Here is a 21,364-nt window from a genome sequence, read left to right as displayed (position 1 = left end):
TCCAAGCCATATTGGAGTCTCTTTAAATGAGCGTGCGGATGCTGCTGCTAGAGAAGCTGTCCACTCCTGTCCTATCTCCTGTAAAGGTATTTCTTATTCCGACTTTAACCCAGTTATTCACTCCTCCATCCTTACCTGTAGGCAGGATTGTTGGTCTTCTTTTACCGGTAACAAACTGCGTGCTCTTAAAAGTAGTGTGTCCTTGTGGCCATCCTCCTACCACCGTAACCGGCGATGGGAAACGGCTCTTGCGAGGTTGTGTATTGGCCATACATGCTTGACTCACGGTCACTTAATGGAGCACCGCACTGCTCCATATTGCCCAAATTGCATTGTCCCACTTACAGTCATGCATATCCTTCTTGAATGTCCTGACTTCCAGGGCGAGCATGTGTTTTTTTTTCTACCATCCCTCACAGTGACTTGTCCCTTGATGGAATTCTTGGTGAATCGGATACTTTTGATATTGGTCGCCTTATGCGTTTCTGTTCCCATATTGACATCCTTGGTGATATTTAGTGCCCTCTGATTATTCCGCACATTTTATGGTGCTACATAGCCTTTCCAGTTTGGTGCCTTCTTTTGATAATTACTTACTTACTCTTCTGTCTTCCACGGACGTGAGGTAGTGTTCCAGTAGGATCTCCTCGTAGCTCATACCTCTCAGTTCTGAGACTACTCCTGTGGCATATTTTTTAATCTTCTCTAACTTTCTTTTGCTTTTAACTAGGTATGGACTCCAGGCTGGAGCTGCATACTCAAGGACTTTCCTGACAAAAGGGGTATACAAGGTTCAGAATGATTCCTTACACAAGTTTCTAAATGCAGTTCTTATGTTGGCCAATCTAGCATACACCGCTGATGACACCCTTATGATTTGGGCTTATAGGGGACAAGGGGCTTATTTTGGACATCCTTATGATTTGGGCTTATGGGGACAAGTTCGGTGTGATATCAACACCCAGATCTTTGACTCCTGCAGGATTTCACCTCCCAGATGGTACCTTGTGTTCGGCCACCTGTTCCCTTCGCCTAATTTCATTACTTTACACTTTCCCTGAGTTAAACTTTAGTAAGCCATTTTATAGATCATTCCTCCAGTTTGTGCAGGTCGTCCTGTAGTCTCTGTCTATCTTCACCTGTCTTAATTCTGGTCTGTAGTTCAGTACCTCTTGCCTATCACCCTTTTTGTATATAAGGATTATATTAATGTCTTTCAGCTTTCCGATAGATCTCCCGTTTCCAATAAGCTGTTATATTAAATTGAAAGTGGCACACTAATTGATTCTGCACCCTCTTTTAATATCAAGGGTGAGATTCAGTCAGGCCCAACAGCCTTTGTCACATTCAGCTCCAACAGATTCCCTTTGACCTCATCATTGGTGAGGTCAAATTCATCCAAGGTTGCTTGGTTTATCGCTTCCTCATTTAGTGCAGGGACTTCTTCTTGCTCAATTGTGAAGACTTCCGGAATCTCTTGTTGAGTTCTTCACACACCTTTCTGTCATTCTCTGTGTATCTGTTCTCCTTTCTCAGTTTCATCACTTGTTCTTTCACGGCTGTTTTCCTCCTGATATGGTTGAGGAGCAGTTTTGGTTGGGTCTTGGCTCTACTCGCAATGTCATTTTTATGCTGACTCTGCTTCTCTCCTCACTCTGAGGTACTCATTCGTGACCCTCTGGTATCTCTCTCTGCTCTCTGGTGTTCTGTTATTCCTGTAGTTTCTCCATGTTCTTGAACTCAATTGCATCGCTACCTTACATTCCTGACTGAACCATGGATTCTTCTGTTGCTTTTCATTTTTCTTCTTATTGGCAGGTATATCTACAAATTCCATGACTCTTTTGGGTGACGTAGTCCATCAAATCCTGAACAGTCTTTGCTCTGAGTTCTGTTTTCCATGGTATTCCCGTTACGAAGGCATGGGAGTATTGGGGTGTCACAGAGGGTAATATAGTCCTCCATCCCAGTCACAGATGGTAATATAGCCCTCCGTCCTTGTCACAGATGGTAATATAGCCCTCCGTCCTTGTCACAGATGGTAATATAGTAGTCCGTCCCTGTCACAGATGGTAATATAGTCCTCCGTCCTTGTCACAGATGGTAATATAGCCCTCCGTCCCTGTCACAGATGGTAATATAGCCCTCCGTCCCTGTCACAGATGGTAATATAGCCCTCCGTCCCTGTCACAGATGGTAATAAAGCCCTCCGTCCCTGTCACAGATGGTAATATAGCCCTCCGTCCCTGTCACAGATGGTAATATAGCCCTCCGTCCCTGTCACAGATGGTAATATAGTCCTCCGTCCCTGTCGCAGAGGGTAATATAGCCCTCCGTCACTGTCACAGATGGTAATATAGCCCTCCGTCCCTGTCACAGATGGTAATATAGCCCTCCGTCCCTGTCACAGATGGTAATATAGTCCTCCGTCCCTGTCACAGAGGGTAATTTAGCCCTCGGTCACTGTCACAGATGGTAATATAGCCCTCCGTCACTGTCACAGATGGTAATATAGCCCTCCGTCACTGTCACAGATGGTAATATAGTCCTCCGTCCCTCCTCCATACACCTATACAGTATTGTATTACACTCACTCTCCCTACAGTTCCCCAAAATCTCCTCCATACACCTATACAGTACTGTATTACACTCACTCTCCCTACAGTCCCACCAAAACTCCGTCATACACCTATACAGTATTGTATTACACTCACTCCCTACAGTCTCACCAAAACTCCTTCATACACCTAAACTGTACTGTATTACACTTTCACTTCCTACATTCTCATCCAATCTCCTCCATACACCTATACAGTATTGTATTACACTCACTCTCCCTACAGTCAATCTAATACTGTTAGGTATATGGAGGAGTTTTGGTGGGACTGTAGGGAGAGTGAGTATAATACATTCCCAATCGACTTGAGAATGGTCCAGGAAGGACCGAAACGTCGTTGTCCCTTCACCTTCTAGTGTGTGGTCTGGTCTGTTACCAATCGTTCGTTACGGCTCGTGACCCTACAACAGCCAAACTTTAAATGTCTAGGGTTACTACAACTATTGTTGTCTAAAGCGGGTCACCAGTGTAACCCCATGATTGATAACAGGCACTTAGTGAAATTTCTTCTTTAGGACTGAAGAAATATACATATAAATTTTAATATATATATTAACAATATAATCAAAATTATGTCAAGTACAGATGGACAAGATCAATTATATAACAAAATCAGAAATACTGTTTCTCCCAGACTATATATCTACTAATGACACAACAGGAACTCTCAGACTTAACTCCCACATGTTATCCCTCCTGGTCCCTTGAAGCTTCTGACTCTCGCGCCATCTCTACCCATAATTCTCTCCCGTCTGCCTCATCCAGGATGAGGGATGGAAAATAAAGACTTTTTAATATTTAAAACTAATTGAACAACCACTTGTTCTCAAAATACATAAGAATGCAAATAAAATATAATTGTTACTTTCAAAATATATGTTACAATGCCACCTGCTTAATTACAGTAAATTAACATATATATAAATATTAAAAGTGACATCTGGAACTCCCATAACTGAACAGGTCCAGCAATTCTAATTTCCCGAATCTAACAGGTATTAGACGTGTGAAGAGCAACCGCGCTCCTGTCCCCACTGATATTGCCACACCACACGATAATTTACAAAAATATAATATATTTACATATACAGGTAATGATGAAATGGAACAAAATAAGTTTATTTAAATTTATATACGTATCCAGCTAGGAGTACGTAACATGGTCAACATAATTTAGCCACGTTATTGTGACTCATCGCCTACAGTACTGTATAAGTGTTTGGAGGAGTTGTGGTGGGACTGTAGGGAGAGTGAGTGTAACACAATACTGTATAGGTGTTTGGAGGAGTTTTGGTAGGCCTGTACGGAGAGTTAGTGTAATACAATAGTGTTTGTGGTCAAGACCGGATGGGCTGTGACTGGCTAGGCCAGTTCCCATCAGTCTCTATCTCGCTGTGGGTCGGCCAGCACCTCAACCCGAATCTCCACTCTAACCTTTTATCTCTCTGTCGCATTCACTGTGTCTCACCCTCTCTGTCTCTCTACTACTCCATCTTTCTCTCCTTGTATCTGTCTGGCTATGTTCATCTCTCTATCTAGTGCCAGACAGACCACCGGAACAATACCTAACACAGTGCAGAGTTACAAATCCATTAAGATTTCAACTTTGATTCAACAGGGCAGAAGAAGTTGTTAAACACATATGGCAAAATCTTACTGAAGCGACCATACGAGTCATAAATACGTATACTCCGCCCAATTGAAACAGAAACAAGCAACACTTAGTGGGTCAGTCAGAGGCTTAGGGCCCCGCGCAGGAATATCTCTGCGAAAACATATCTCTATCTATTTCATTGTGTCTGTCCCCCCTGTCTCTCTCTCTCTGCTACTCTGTATCTGTATTTTTCTTTCCATCTCTTTGTCTCTTTCACTGTGTCTCTCTCCCCTCTGTTTCTCTACCAATCTGTCTTGCTGTTGATCTCTCTGTCTGTCTTTCTTTGCATATCTACCTCTCTCTCTCTCTTTTAACTAAAACTAGGCTTCATATGGGTTGTCAAATGACGTACCTAGTGAAACTGCAAGCAATAGCTGTTATCCTACCTCAGCTCATCTGAAGCCTGTTCCTTGAAACTCATTTATTTCATGAGAATGTACTTTGAAACTATCACACAGGGAACTATCATAAAATAGCTATCATAAGGAAACTGGTGAAAGTGCAAGCAAGGGCTGTTATCCAACCTCATTTATGTTGGAACCTATTCCTAAAGGCCATTTTATTTCATGAGCCTGTTATATGCATCAGTAGGAATAGCCTTTATTCATTAACACCATTAGGAAACAATCATATAAGAAACAGGATGAACCTGTAGGCAACTGTGTGTCAGAGTCTTCATGTGATGAGTTGACCTGATCTACCGTGTATCATCCTGTTGAGTGAACAAGTTCCAGATTCGAATCAGCCTAGGAATGAATGATCGCTGATGGAGTGATGTTCTTGAAAAAGGCAGCTCCAGCACGAGACTATTTAAGGTTTTTAGCCAAGTGCTACTGGTTGCAACTACTGGTATTCCACGGAGTTGGGCCAGGTGCGGAACTTTGAGTATGTTGGCCTTGTACATAACAGTAAGACCACCAATGTCACGACGGCGTTGCAGGCTCTGATGTTTAGACCGTGCCCACCAACTTGGTCAAGACTAGAGATGAGCCTTCATGCCTGACTCTCCATTTTGTCCAACAGTCTGATGAATGATGGGGGCAGACGATCCAGGAACGGAGTGCTTGCTCTAGATGAGAGCGAACTAGTGCTTCATATAAGGTTTTGCATCCCTTGCTGTCAAGAAGGAGTTAGATGCGCCGTAGGGCTGTAAGTTTCCTGGCTGCCTTTTGAGCTAGATTTAGCACGTGGCTATTCTTTGTCATCGAAGAGTCGAACTTCATTCCTAGAGTTCACATTTCATCTGTGAACTCTAGGGTTTTGCCACCCATTTTGCAATCCTGTCCGATTTGCCATGTGCAGTCTAATTATCATCATCGCTGGTGCCTTCTCAGCCGCAAATGTAACCTGCCATCTCCTACTCCAGGTATAAATCTGTGAAAGTCGGTGATTGATGATTCTTGCAGCACTTGGCCTTTCTTAATTTCTGTATGTGAAGTTTAGGGTGCAGTCATCAGCATAAACTTGAGCTTCATGAATGATATGAAGTTTATCGTTGAAATTAACATGCCACAGCAGAGGGCCAAGCAAACTACCCTGTGAAACGCTGGCGCCAATTAAGTGGCTTTTGCTTTCTGCTCCATTGAGGACTTCCCTTAGAGTCCGTTCTTGAAAGTAGTCTTTTATTATCTCTAAGATGGAGCCTGACATGCCTAGTGCTTGAAGCTTCATTATTAATCCAGAGTGCCAAACCCGATCATAGGCTGCTGCTATGTCTAGAGAAATAACACAGCTGGTCTTGGACAAATCCAGTTAATGATGCCACTTAGTGGAGAGATTTAGCAAGAGATCTACAACAGATCGGCCTTTTATAAAACAATACTATTGATCAAATAATAGTCGTTCCTCTCCTTCTGTTTCATCTCTTTTTCTCTCCTTTTTCTGGCTCTCCTGTTTCTCTACGTCTCTCTCCTTTTCTATCTCTGTCTGTCTGTCTGTCTGTCTGTCTGTCTGTCTGTCTGTCTGTCTGTCTGTCTGTCTGTCTGTCTGTCTGTCTGTCTGTCTGTCTGTCTGTCTCCTATCTGCCTGTTTTTGTCTCCTCTGTGTCTATTTCTCTCTCTCCTCTATTCGTCTCTCCTTCTTTCTCTCCTCTGTATGTTTCTCTTTCTCTCTCTGTATGTCTCTCTTTCTCTCTCTGTATTTCTCTGACACTTTTTCTCTCTCCTTCTCTGTCTCTGTTTCTCTCCTTCTGCCTGCCTCTCTACTAATTCCGTCTCTGTTTGTCTCCTTGTATCTCTTTCTGTATCTTTTCCTTTGTGTGTGTCTATTTCTCTCTCTGTCTCACTCAATCTCGCTTTTTCGATCTTCCCTCTCTCCGTATGTTATTTTTTTTTTATCTGCTTCTGTCTCTCTTCTTTTCTATCTGCTTCTGTCTCTCTTCTTTTCTGTCTGTCTCTTTCTCTCTTCCTATCTTTCTGTCTTTATCCTTCTCTCTCATAGACTCTCTCTCCCTCTCTCTCTATCCCTCCCTCCCTCTCTCTCTCTCTCTCTCTCTCTCTCTCTCTCTCTCTCTCTGTCTGTCTGTCTGTCTGTCTGTCTGTCTGTCTGTCTGTCTGTCTGTCTGTCTGTCTGTCTGTCTGTCTGTCTGTCTGTCTCTCTCTCTCTCTCTCTCTCTCTCTCTCTCTCTCTCTCTCTCTCTTCCACTCGATCTTCTCTATCTCTTTCGTATTTTCCCTGAATCGGTCTCTTCTTCTCTCTCTTCCAAAATCTCGCTCCTTCTCTCTCTCTGTATTTCTAGGTATCTCCCCCTCCCCCCTCTCTCTTTCTTGGTCTCTTTCCTTCTCACTCTCCATCTGTCTCCTCTCTCTCTTTCTCTGTCTCCTTCTCAGTCTCCTCTCTCTCACTCTACTTCTCTCCTCTCTCTCTCTCACTCCTTTTCTCAGCTCTCTCTCTCTCTCTCTCTCTCTCTCTCTCTCTCTCTCTCTCTCTCTCTCTCTCTCTCTCTCTCTCTCTCTCTCTCTCTCTCTCTCTCTCTCTCTCTCTCTCTCTCTCTCTCTCTCTCTCGTTTCTCCCTGTTACGAACCCGGATCCAGCGTCCTAGCCTGGAGCAGTGACAAACACGCCATCTGTGGGTCAGCTCCCGAAACCCCCGCCAAACGAACGACGACACCTAGTGAGGACAGCGTGTACTGGCCTCGAGGACCAGTTTCCCGTCTGGTTCAGCGCTCAACACCGCCGCTCCTGACCTCTGGTGAGGTGGTGCTCCGAAGACAGCGCCATCTATGGAGTGGATATGTCGAGCGTTTGTATCTGAGCCTGTGAGTGTGGTGTATTAGTGTCCCAGTTATTGATGACGTGTCTGTTTACAGAGTCGACCTGGGACCACTGTGTTGAAGGTGGAGTCAGTCTACCCGAGGCAGCCAGTCTCCATACTGTAAAGTTTGCTGCAGCTGTTGTGACGTCGTCCCCCCGGAAGAACACTGTGGTGTGTTAAGCCTGCCAGTGGAGTGGCAGTGGAAGGATTTACCCGGGACCGACGGTTGGAGACGATAATCCACTGGGGTATTGAGGACAGGAGGGTGATTGGTGATATCACACGAGACTCCTGTCTAGGGCGTACCCCTTTTATCGTTCGTGGAGTGGCCGTACCAGCCTTGGTGGCTCAGTACCTGCCGGCAGACCTGCTGGACGTGTGGTTGACGGCCTCCACGACGGTGCCCCCAGTGGACCTGTGTTTTGGCTGACCTGTGGCCAGGGTAGACTCGGCGTTCTCAGAGGACACGTCTTGAGGCCACGAAGAAAGCACCGCGGACTCAGCACCTAGCTTCGAGGATCCATAGTCTCCAGCAGAAGACTACAGTGTTGATCCCCTTTGTAAAGTGTTAATACCCTTCCCCCTTGTGTACGTTTTACTTTAATATATTTAAATGGTGAAGGTTATATTATATTATATTAAGTTCTTACCTTTCTTTCCCTACTCCCTTTAAGTTACTTGCGTCACGGATCGCATCCCTTGATAGCCTCTACTGGCTTGGGGCCGGATATATATCTTCCTCTAACTACATCAGAGTAAGAACCCCGTTGCGTCCCGAGAGGGCCGTAACACTCCCTCTCTCTCTCTCTCTCTCTCTCTCTCTCTCCCTCCCTCTCTCTCTCTCTCTCTCTTACTCTCTCTGCATCTCTCTCCGCATCTCTCTCCTTCTCCCTTTTCCTTCCTATCTCTGTTTTTCTCTCTTTCTGCATCTGTTTTCTCTCTCTCTCTCTCTCCCTCTCTCTCTCTCTCTCTTACTCTCTCTGCATCTCTCTCCGCATCTCTCTCCTTCTCCCTTTTCCTTCCTATCTCTGTTTTTCTCTCTTTCTGCATCTGTTTTCTCTCTCTCTCTCTCTCTCTCTCTCTCTCTCCAAACGCAATAGAGATAATTATACCTAATAATTCCAATAATTAATAATTAGCATTAACGTTTAAAAAATCTTTGCTCTAAAACATCATATGATAATTAAAATAGTTTTCTTAAACGTTATGGCCTTACATTTTAGATAGTTTTAATAAATTCTCTAAAAACGTGAATAAAATGTAATTTAATTAAAACATGATTAAAACAAGAAATGTCGTTTGTAAACGTTTTGAAAACGGGAAAATGTTTGTTGGGAGGCAAGTGACTGAATTCTGGTGAGAATAAATGTAAAAATGACAGTGAATGATTGAGTAAGAGTGAGTGAGTGAGTGAGTCTTCAGGAGATATGATGGTGGGAAGACACCAGAGAGTACCAACCTGCGTTTGCCCGAAACACTATGCGTACTAGTGGCTGTAGGTATTGTATGTATTAGCTCTATCTATAAATCAATCAGAATGTTTGTAACTCTGCATCTATGTATATACTTTTCCTAAATAAAATATTATTATTATTATTATTATTATTATTATTATTATAACCTCAGTATTTCCACTTACCTAACCAATACTCTGTGGAGACGTTACCAAAGCCGGTCCTGTAGGCCTCCCAGTCTCTGGTGAAGTTCACCGCAGGAACAACTCTTGTCTCTCTGGAGGAACACCGTCCATCCTCCTGAAGAACAAGTGTTTGTCAGGTTCATCATGCCGCATAACACCTGAAGACTTTCTAAAACACTTTGCTTATATTAGTATAAGGAAAAATACCATAATAAATTAATTAATGATGAAGTGTCATAATTTCATCTCCCAATTCTAACAATTAACAGAAATTAAGGCATTGCTCAAATTTCAAAATGACACTGATAGTGTCACCAGTGTTTCCCATGGTGGGTGATAGTGGTGCTGGTAGTGTCACCATGGTGGGTGATAGTGGTGCTGGTAGTGTCACCATGGTGGGTGATAGTGGTGCTGGTAGTGTTACCAGTGTTTCCCATGGTGGGTGATAGTGGTGCTGGTAGTGTCACCATGGTGGGTGATAGTGGTGCTGGTAGTGTCACCAGTGTTTCCAATGTTGGATGATAGTGGTGCTGGTTGTGTCACCATGGTGGGTGATAGTGGTGCTGGTAGTGTCACCATTATGGTTGATAGTGGTGCTGGTAGTGTCACCAGTGTTTACGTTAATAGGTAACTCTTGTACTAGGCATTATAATTTACTAACACTACTAACCAGTAGAGTAGTGATATTAAAATTATTTAACTGAGATGTAGTAGCGCCCGATTTCTTCCTAGAATCATGGCCGTGTTGCATCAGCCAGCCAGCCTCAGGGAATAGTTTCTATTTATTAATGGATCACTCCTTTTTCTCCTCCACTATATGGAGGAGAGAGAGGAGGAGAGACTTCACGCGAGAGCCCTCATAGTTTTGAGGTGTTCAGAAGCTAGCCCATTATCATCCGTCGAATTTAGGAGCATCTGGTTACCTGCGAGCTCCTGATTGATTCTGCAGCTTCTATTATTTGTGGTCACTGCGTTTGGCAGGGAATATGTATCTTTACAATTTCATGAACAAATCCACAAGGGCCGTGACGAGAATCCTCATCACGGCCCTTGTGGATTTGTTCATATGATGCATCACGCTATTGTGATTTCTGTGTGAGTTTACAATTTCATATTGGCCATTATAACTTGTGAACATTGGTCCCCTGCCGTTACGCCACACGACAACATCCAAACCCATGTGAGTGCATTTCTTGATCCCCAAACCCATTTAGATTCTGCGATTAAATGTATGAGTAGATGATTTGACGTGGAAATTAAATAAGATTTGCCTTTCAACATGGAATTAACTGCAAGAGAGACGAGTTTCTACTTACATGTTCACATGTTTCTAGAATACTGCTGACTCGGACAAGAATAAACGGGTTGTCGCTGTCGGATGTTATCCACATTCACCTCTGACAACTAAGCTGTTTTCTTGTTACATTTTGTAGTTAGCTAATAGACTTATTTTCAGTGAATTTAATGTTAGAATGATTTATTTATTATTAGAAATATATTAAGTTCATATTATTTGTCCCCAAGTTGTAGGGTGTATGGATTTAGTTCTGAATTAATATAAATATTCATTGCGTTAAATTTATGTGATTTAATTTATGCATTATTATTGGAGATCAATAAGCCACTGGTTCTCTCATTTTTATATAAATATTGGTCCTTCGAAATATTTAGTATTATTCTTCTGTAGAATTAAAACCTCCCCCACAATAGTGGTGCTGGTAGTGTCACCGGTGTTTCCCATGGTAGGTGATAGTGGTACTGGTAGTGTCACCAATGTTTCCCATTCTTGGAAATATCCAACACTTATTTTTCATTTATAGTACTTCGATAAATCATCCTTGTACTAACAATTATAATTTACTAATAATACTAATCAGTAGAGTAGCAATATTAATTCCTTTCCTATTGTGTAATAACTGCACCAAATCTTTCCTACTTTGCTTGTCGATGTAGCATCAGCCACCGAGAGAAAGATAACGTCTACATTTTAGAGAATTGTGTTCACTTCGACCTTTATTTCAACATTCTTCATTAAGAATTATTAGCTAGTGCTATATTTACCATGATCGAATGGTATAGCGTGATTAGCTGAGCATCACTATAAAACAGTATCTATTGTTATCACCTAGATTCATGGAGAAAAGAATTCTCCTATAACCTTTTCAATTTATATGAACTTTGTTTCATATTAATTCTTATCCTGTGAGAATTAAATTAACTCTCTTAATAATAAACCCTATCCTTATTATCTCACATACTTGAAGAAATAATAGGAGAAAAATTCTCCATATCAACTCTCACATCAATCAGACATTCGGCTCGGCGAGCATTATCATGATATGTCTTACTAATAGTTCGTAGATTGTGATCACAGTACATCGAACTTGTAGGACGCTCGTTGTTAGGCCGCATGGACTCGAAATAACAAAAATTTGTGCCATTGTGTCAAGAAGGGAGATAGTCTATGCCCCAATGTGTGTTCCAGGAACGCCTGTTTCGAGAAGTATTCTTGACAAGACTGCCCAAATGCTTACATCTATTTCTGCAATACAGCTAAATAAGTAATTATCAAAAGAAGGCACCAAACCGGGAAGGCTATGTAGCACCATCAAATGTGCGGAATAATCAGAGGACGCTAAATATCACCAAGGATGCCAATACGAGAACAGAAACGCATAAGGTGAACGATATGAAAAGTATCTGAGTCACCAAGAATTCTATCGAGGGACAATTAGTAACAGCGAGGGGCGGTCAGAAAGCAAGACACGCTCGTCCTGGAAATCAGGGCATTCAACAAGAATATGCACAACGGTAAGAGGGACAACGCAATTTCGACAATAAAGAGCCGGGCGGCGCTCCATTAAGTGACCATGAGATAAACGAGTATTACCTAAACGCAACCATTTCCCACAGCCGGGATTACGGTGGCAGAAGGAAGACCACGGGGACTCACAACGCTTAAGAGTATGCAGTTTGTTACCAACAACAGAAGACCAACAACCCTTCCAACAGGCAAGGACGGAGGAATGAATAACCTGATAAAGGTTGGAAGAAGGAATACCTTTACAGGAAATGGGACAAGAGCGGATAGCCTCTCTAGCGGCAACATCCGCACCCTCATTTAAAGAAACACCAACATGGCTGCGAACCAAGCAAAACACCATGGATTTAAATTTACTAGAGACAAGAAACAGCCAATGTTGAATCTCGATGACAATGGGATGGACAGGATTAAAGGACCCGAGAGCCATGAGGGCACTACAAGAGTCAACGACAATCACAAAGGAGGATTGAAAACGAGAAAACAGGAGAAGGAGAGTATGGAGAATAGCATAAAGCTCTGCTGTGAAGATGCCAGTCTCCAAAAGAAGGCGACACATATAAGTGCAGTCAGGAAAAACAACGGAGTAGCCCACTCCGTCCACGGACTTAGACCCAACGGTGAAGACGGAAACGGAGCGGGAGTGTGAAGAAAAGTGCTCAAGAAAAAGGCGTTTCAGAACCGTAGGAGGAGTAAAAGCTTTAGTAATGCGGGCAAGGATGTACAAAATTTCGGAAGGGGGGACCCTTCACGGGGGCAAGGAAGAAACAATACGAGAAATATAAGAAAGACGAATGGAAAGAGACCTGTAAGCGAGATAGCCGGACAGAAAGAGGGATATGGTGAAGAGGAACAGGGCCTACAGGAGGGGTAAAAGTCAAAGCACGACAGAGGCGAGAGGAAGGATGTTGCAAGGACCGCACCAGATAGCGAAGACAGTAGAGATCACGGCAGTCCTGGAGAGATAGGAAACCAGTGTCAACATACAAGCTGAGGGCGGCAGTCGAACGAAAGGCACCAGAGCTGAGGCGAAACCAAGAATGGTGCAAAGCATCAAGACGGCGAAGAGTAAAAAGAGAAGCGGACGAGTAAGCAGGGCAATCATAATCGAGTTTAGACAGGACGAGTGAGGAATGTAGAGAAAGGAGCGTACGCCTAAAAAAAATAAAGTATGGGACAAAACCTTAAGGACGGAAAGGGCCTTAGAGCATTCAGCACGGAGGTAAGAGATATGGGATGACCAAGACAAACGAGTGTCAAAGATTAACCCCAGAAGCTTAGAGAAATCCTTGTACACAAGGGTATGCCCATAAAGAGACAAAGAGGGACGAAGAATGACACACTTTCGAGTAAAAGTCATAGCACAAGTCTTAGATGCAGAGAACCTGAATCCATGATCGGTGGCCCAAGACGACACGGCATCAATCGCAAGTTGAAGCCGCTGTTGAAGGAGAGGCGAATCATCACCCCTACAGCAAAGGGTAAGATCGTCTACATAGAGAGTGGAGAAGACGCCAGAAAGAAGTGAGGAAAGAACGCTTCTTGAGAGCAACAAGAAAATGAGTAGTTCTCAGATAATTACCTTGGGGCACACCCTCATATTGCCGAAAAGGGGCAGAGAGAGTGGTACCAAGCCTCACTCGAAAGGAACGACGAGGGAAGAAATTTTGGAGGAAGAGAGAGAGAGTCCTATGAAGGCCAAAAGAATGAAGTTGGGACAGAATATGATACTACCAAGTAGTGTCGTAAGCCTTTTCCAGGTCAAAAAAGCCGGCAACGACGGAGGTCTTCGCAGCAAAAGCAATACGAATATAGACCTCCATGTTCACCAGGACATTTGTAGTGCTGCAGCATTTGCGAAAACCAAATTGAAAAGGGGAAAGGAGGTGATATTGCTCTAAGAACCACATCAGACGAACGTTAACCATATGTTCAAAGAGCTTGCAGACACAATTCGTGAGGGCAATAGGGCGGAAGTGCTTGGGGGAAGACCCGAGAGACCCTGGTTTCCGACCAAGGAGAACAACAGCATCGAACCAGTTCTCAGAGACTAACGACGACTCCCAGACCCGATTAAACAGACTCAGTAAATACTGAGACAAGCACGGAGGGAGAAGTCGAAGCATCTCATAATGAATGCCATCGGAGCCTGCTGCTGTAGAACCGCAGAGGGCCAGGGCAGACGAGGTCAGAAATAGAGAAGGGATCGTTATAGGGAAGGCAGAGATAGGTACAGAAATCCAAGGGACGAGATTCAAGAAGGTGCTTACGAAGAAGGAAGGAATGGGGGAGATGAGAACCAGAGCTAACAGACGAAAAGTGGGAACCCAATTCAGTCTCGACCTGCAACGGGTCCGCCACAAGAGTACCACCGACTTAAAGGAGCGGGGACATATCAGGAACGAACTTACCCACTATCTTGCGGATACGCTTCCAGATCAGCAGGAGAGGAGTTTCAGACGTGATGGTGGAGACATAAGACATCCAACATGCACGTTTAGCTGTACGGATGGTCCTATGAGCCACCACACTTGCTTTCCAAAACAAAACAAAAGATTCGGGCGTCTGCCAGCGACGATGTCTCTTCCAGGCAGCACGCTTACAGCAGACAGCCCGAGCATAGTACACATTCCACCAGGGAACGCACTTCCGCGTTCCCCGAGAGGAAGAGCGAAGAATAGAGCGGAGGGCAGCGTCGAAAACGGTTTCATAAAAAAGGAGGAGGGCACGAGAGAGATGCAGAATTTAAATGTCGGAGATAGAAGCACGGACAGTAAAGAGGGGCCAGTCAGCCTCGACAAACCAACACCTAGGGAAGGAGAGGGGAGGGTGAAAAGAGAAAAAGGAAACAAGGATGGGAAAATGGTCACTGCCATGGAGGTCATCAAGAACCCGCCACTCGAAATCTAAGTAAAGGGAAGACATGTAAAGAGAAAGATCAAGACAGGAAAAGGAGTGACTCAGAGAGTCCAAATGAGTGGGCTCACCAGAATTCAGAAGAGACAGGGAAGAAGAGAGGATGAACGGCTCAAAAAGGCGACCTCGAGTGTTTATCAGAACATCACCCCAAAGGGTATGTCGACAATTGAAATCACCCAGCAGGAGCACAGGCTCCGGAAAGGAGTCCAGTAGGTGTTTAAGATCAGGAAGAGAAAGTGGGGCACTCGGGGGGAGATAAATGGAACAAACCGTGTACCATTTCCTCACAAAGATACGAGCAGCAGAACAATGGAGAGGCGAAGGAAAAAGTAAGGGAACATCAGAGCAAATCAAGAGAGCAGAAGAGTTAGGAGCCCCAGCAACACCTGGGGGGAGGGGGGGGAGAGAAAGGAATAGCCACGAAAGCGACCAGGACGAGCACCAAGCATCGGCTCTTGGAGACAGACACAAAGGGGCGAAAACCGCGAGAATCAGAAGTTGGAGTTCAAGGAAATTGGCGCAATAACCCCGAACGTTCCATTGAAGAATTGACATCGAAGAGAAGAGAAAGGACAGCAACAGAGAACAAGGAAGAAACAAAGGCGAAAGAGGAACAAAGCACGTTAAAGAAGGTCAGGGTCAGCAAAGTCAGGGTTAGGGGGCATGGGTAAACTGAGCAAAGACAGAGGGAAGGAAGCGGGAGAACAGACCAGGGGCGGACGGGCGGGGTCCGGAGGAGGAGGAGGAGACAACCGAGAGGAGCAGTCAAGGACAGCAGCAGAAGGAGGACGACCAGAAAGAGGGGAGCGCACCTCAGCAAGGGCAGCAACCGAGAGGGAAGCGGGGACCCAAAGAAACCCCCATAGCAGGAACAGGGGGCGCAACCTCCGAAACGGGAGGGGAAAGGAGTGAGAGAGTCAGAAGTAGGGGGCCAGGAAGAAAGCGAAGCCTTCTTCCCTGTAGGGGAGGAGGAAGGGGAGGAGCCTGGCTTACACTTCTGACTCAAAGAGACAGGTGTCCCAGCAACAACGAAATGGGCAACAGATTCTAGCATCTCAACAGGAGAAGCAGAACGAGAGCAGACACGATGGCCGTTGGGAGAGTGATGGACATCAGCTCGCACTGGCAGGAGGCGAGGAGAGCCAAAAGGCTGAGGAGAAAGACGGGAAGGAGGATCGGAGGAAGACGAGGAAGAAGACACAGGAGACACGACAGACTGGGTAGAAAGAAGGGGAACCCCCAGACAGAGAGCCATGAGGGGGACCCTTTGGTACAGAACTCAAAGGAACAGAAGTGGCGGCGGTGGGCATGTCTGGGTTTAAGGCCAGGAAACGGTTTTGAGACCGAGGAAGACGGGAAGGATGAGGAGAGGAAGAGCACAACACGCGAGCATAAGAGACGTTAGTGTAAGGCGAACTTGACGCCTCGCCTCAAGAAATGACAAACGTTCCCCGTACTTCAAGTTGAGAACGGCCGCCTCATGCTTGTAATGCACACACACGCGCGGGAGAAGGCAGGGTGGGCCTCACCGCAATTGAGGCAGCGAGCCTGGGAAGAAGTGCACTCCGACTTAGAATGACCCTCGTCCCCACAAATAGGACAGAGAGAGACAGTACTGGAGCAGCGGAGGACTCCATGCCCAAACCTCCAGCACTTAATGCAGAGTTGCTGTTGTTGTTAAAGATTCGCTACCTTGAACAAAGTTCCAAGTACCATGAGCTATGGTGAGCCCATAGTATTACAGACTCGAGGAGAGGGAATGTACTCCTAGACACAACACCTGGCACCAGCAAGAATGACAGAGGGCAGAAGGGTCCTACCACCAGAGGTAATCTTCACAACCCGAAGGGGCTGACGGCGACGATCACGAGGGGGACGAGTAAACATGTCTACCTGGAGGACAGAATGGCCCTGGGCTTCGAGGATATGCCGATTATCATCGTGTCAGTCCTGTAGATTCCGAACACTAGTTACAACATGGGGCGAGAGGAGTATAGTGCCAACACTGGCATTCAACCGAGCGTTCTTGGAGACCCGGACAGGGGTCTCACCAAGGCAGGATAAGGCAGCCAAGCGGGAGGCTGCATCCTGAGAAGGAGCAGCAACGACTCGTGTACCGAGACTGGTGGGGGTTGAAGGTAACAGGCATTTACGGATGCCTATGAGGGAGAAATCTTCAGGAGGCATAGAATCAAGAGGGAGATCAAAGTATTTGGCCCACGAAGAAAGACCAAAAAAGGCTTGATACTCATCCGTACGGGAAGGAATCGAGCGAGTGCAGCCGTGGCACGGACGGCGTTGAGAACCCCCAGAGAGAGAGGAGATAAAAGGTGCAGTAGTCACAACGAGAAACTGAGCCGTGCTAGTGGACGAGGTGGTCACCACTGGGGGCTTGTGGCTCGACCCAACCACAGAGGAGGGAGTGGAGCCGAGGGGAGTAGTCAGGAGGGCCAAAGGAGGAGCAAGGTTGGGGCCCAATGCAGCAGGAGATACAGAGCCCAGTCTTCCAATACAGTCCGACTCGGGGGCTTGGTCACCCACCCCACGAGCCGAGTGGGTACAAGGTACAAGAGGAACATTCACAGACATAAAGACGAGAAGTAACACTTTCATTCACGAATGTGCTCCCACACCCACCATGGAGCCACACTTATAGGCAGGACACCCAACAAGAAGCTATCGCCGATCATGCCGGGGCCCCCTAGGGGTGCGTCGTGAGTATACACCCTACAAACGCCACCTTAAGAATCGTCAGCCCGTCGAGATCGGGTTCAGTGACGAGAGAGGGATTGACAATAAAAGGTTCCCCTTGCTCGAGACGTTGGGTACTACAGTTCTACGGGTGCATGAGTATGCCTCATATTATAGACTGTGGGTTGGTTGGTGTTGTCGTCGTCGATCCTTCTCTATGGACAACCCAACCCACAACTCGGCAGAGTGCTTATACTAGGAGATCACCCTTGGCGCTTCTGGCTCTTGGAGAGGGGCTCAACGTCACACGTTTAGGGGATGCGGCTCCAACACTTAGCCTCGTTGTCACGTGCACACACCCACTCGAGCCGCTGTGACTCCCCACTCTCTCCTTATGAGATATGATCTCCTCAATCCCCTATGACTTACTAGTATTACCTCTTACCCTGTCCACAGCAGTGGTTCTTGGTTCTTTCTCTCTCTCTCTCCTTCTTCACTACTTCCTGGGAAGCCTCACTAGGACAAGGGCAAACACCAGCAAATTTTGACACATTTACTGGACAAAGCACATACACGATACATACACACATATAATAATAATGAATCCTATACTCTATAATATCACAATCAGGTTGCACTCCAACACCATCAGAACTCTATTATCAGCTTATCAAGTGGTATCCTATCTCCTGGTTCACCACCTGATACTATTAACCTCCTCAAGTTGGTCAAGCCTACATACACTGTTGCACTATCAGCAAGATAATGTATATATAGAAAACCAGCATTTGAATGCAATAACATATATCAGTACAAATGTTCATTGATACACAACAATGATTAATCGATCACTGTCAGTCCTCGAGCACATATATCTGTAGGTAATCAAGCCTACGACTGCAACTCTAAGCTTCAGAATAAATCACTCCTTGACATAAGAATGCAAACAGTCACTCACCTCTCACTGCGTCTTGCACGCTAATGACAACCAAACACTATCAATTCCCTACAAGTAATCCACCAGAACTTCCCCTTCCACCTCTGGAAGTTCACAACCCTAATATCCTTAGGTTCTTCCGGGCTTCACTACCAGGATCCTCTGCAGCTCCTCCAGGCTGCTATCATGAAGTTTCCTTGAGTAACTACGGTGCTTCACCCTTCTGCTAGGGTCCTCCACAGCTCTCTTGGCTGCTACACCATGAAGTTTCCCCGAGCAACTATGGTGCTTCTCCACCTCTGCAGAAGCACGTGACACTCCTCTTCACTGCTGCTTCTCCTCACAGCTCGAGGTCCTCTGCTCCGCTACCTTGGAGTCTCATCAGCTACTTCATCTGCTGGCTTCGAAGTTCTCAGCAACTTCTTCCCCAAAAGACAAACCTGCAACCCATCGACACTCCAATAAAATGTTCCCCTTTAACACATAAACAAAAAATATTCACACAATATGTTTGCCTCAAACCTCTATCTGTTCTCTACATACAGTGAGAGTGGACTCCCCCGTTTTGGGCGGGTCCATACTCCACCTCGCCTGGCTGCGGTCCTCACTCGCTGGGAGGGTCTTCCTACATCCGGAGCCAGGCTCCCTCAGTCGTCCGCCAGCGCTCAGAGGGGGCGGACGTCGCTCCGCGCTCCTCCCTCTTCACTCTCTTATTTCAGGCTTTCTGCCTTATTAAAACATGTCTAACTTATAAATAAACATCGCTACTGTCGCTGGGCACACGACCAACTGTAAGCAATCACTATGAACTGGCGTATATCGTGCTTACCACAGATTAACTGATCGAGGGCGCTTTCCCTCTGACGGCGTCTGGTCAGGGCGCTCCACACAGCCCACGAAAATGCCTCTGAGCAGCTTATTAAACTCTCCTCGCCGTCCAAGACTTGACACCACAACGTTCTCAGCTCAATTCCACAGCTGGCACGTCTGCACACTTCTCTTCTCTTAGAGATATATCACTAGGGGTTCCCTTCTGGCGGGAGCTCAAACGGAGCGCGGCTTCCCCCTGCGATGTCTGGCACTCAAGTGAGGTCAAGGTCCTCCGGAAGCGAGCCTCACGCCTCCAGCAAAATGTCCACATCTCCTAGCCAGTCATTTATCTATTTCCTTACTTACTGCCCATAATCTTAAATTGTTTTACATATCCAACCAGCCATTTTCATATGGGTTATCACCTCAATATTTGCTAGACCTTCTAGTTAGGTCAGGCTTGCTGAATAACTCTCAAGAAGGGAGACTCGTTTCTCCTGCAGGCTGAGATCATAACACTCATCAAACACTTAGGCGTCTAAACAAAAGTAGGCCACAAGAATGATCAAAACAGGCACAAAGTCAGCGGGAAATGACATCGAGAAAGGGGAAGAGGGGGGTGGGGGGGGTGGAGAAAAACGTAACAAAAGGAAAAAGCGTCCAGCAGAATTAGAGGACAGCAGCAGGAGCACTGCAATACAGCAAAGCTCTTCTTTATGTTAAATATTAGTAGATTTTTTTACTAGGTGTTTACTACCATTTCATAAATTTGCCATGTGATTTATTACTATACATGAATATTTTTATCTCATAAATTTGATATGCAGTACTATTGAATTAATGGTGCTTTTAACTCATTAGCTAATTTGCACTGCATTAACCCCACAGAAGAATGTGGAGTGAGTCGACTCAATATTTTAATGTTATCTACAGTTCACTTAATGTTCTCATAAGTAGTAGTAGGCATCCGTCAATCCCGTGGGGTTATGGAGTTGTGCCCTGGGTGTCTAGTTGTTGTAGTGTAGTTGGATGCAGCGCCTGCTGTGGCACATAGTCTTCTATATTTATACAGGGTAGCTCATTGACATCTTGTCCCACCACCTGTGTCTTCTTCAGGCTGACTGTCAGGCCGAATGCGGAACAAGCTGCGGCAAAGCGGTTGAGTAGCTGCTGCAGGCCTTCTGCTGTGTGTGTGGTGATCGCTGCGTCGTCGGCGAAGAGGAACTCGCTGAGGATTCGTATCTGTACTTTTGTCTTTGCTCGGAGTCTGGATAGATTATAGAGCTTTCCATCAGATCTTGTACGGAGATAGATGCCTTATGTGGTTGTTCCAAAGGCATGCTTGACGAGGATCGCGAAGAAGATGCCGAACAGGGTTGGAGCAAGAACACACCCCTGTTTAACACCACTGTTAATGTTGAATGGTTCAAAAGTTGAGCCGTAGTACACGACTGTCCCCTTCATGTCCTTGTGGAACGATTGTACTATGCTGAGTAGGATGGGTGGACAGCCAATTTTGGCCAAGATCTTGAAGAGTCCGTCCCTACTCACGAGGTCGAAGGCCTTTGTAAAGTCAATGAAGGCATCGTACAAGGCTTTTCTCTGCTCCCTGCACTTTTCTTGAAGCTGTCTCAGGGAGAACACCATGTCAGTGGTCGACCTCTCTGCTCGGAAACCACACTGTGACTCGAGGTACACTCTTTCGACAAGAATCTGAAGCCTGACCAAAACGACCCTAGCGAAGAGTTTGCCAACGACGCTAAGGAGGGATATGTCGCGATAGTTGTTTACATCACTTCTGTCACCTATATTTTGTAGAGAGTGATGATGTTTGCATCTCTCATGTCTTGTGGAACCGAGCCCTCCCTCCAGCACTGGCATAGAAGTTCATGAAGCTGAGATTTAAGTGTTCCACGAGCGCACTTGAGAACTTAAGGCGGAATCCCGTCGTCTCCCGGGGCCTTCCCTGAGGAAAGCAAATCCACTGCTTTCTCAACTTCTTCCACAGTTGGTTCTAGATCAA

General features: G+C 45.6%; 1 protein-coding gene across 1 annotated transcript in view; it reads right to left on the bottom strand.

Annotated features, from left to right (window-relative positions):
• The window catches only part of LOC123772752 (golgin subfamily A member 6-like protein 4), a 185,133-nt gene that overhangs the window by 6,831 nt on the left and 156,938 nt on the right, over positions 1-21,364 (bottom strand). Inside the window, exon 6 of the mRNA XM_045766121.2 lies at positions 9,164-9,278. Coding sequence (XP_045622077.2) covers positions 9,187-9,278 — 92 coding nt within the window. The 3' untranslated portion in view covers positions 9,164-9,186. The remainder of the gene's footprint in view (positions 1-9,163; positions 9,279-21,364) is intronic.

Source organism: Procambarus clarkii, chromosome 50, assembly GCF_040958095.1.
Source record: "Procambarus clarkii isolate CNS0578487 chromosome 50, FALCON_Pclarkii_2.0, whole genome shotgun sequence".
Taxonomy (NCBI): Eukaryota; Metazoa; Arthropoda; class Malacostraca; order Decapoda; family Cambaridae; genus Procambarus; species Procambarus clarkii.
The sequence above is the reverse complement of the archived record's forward strand: the minus strand, read 5'-3'. Positions and strand labels throughout refer to the sequence as shown.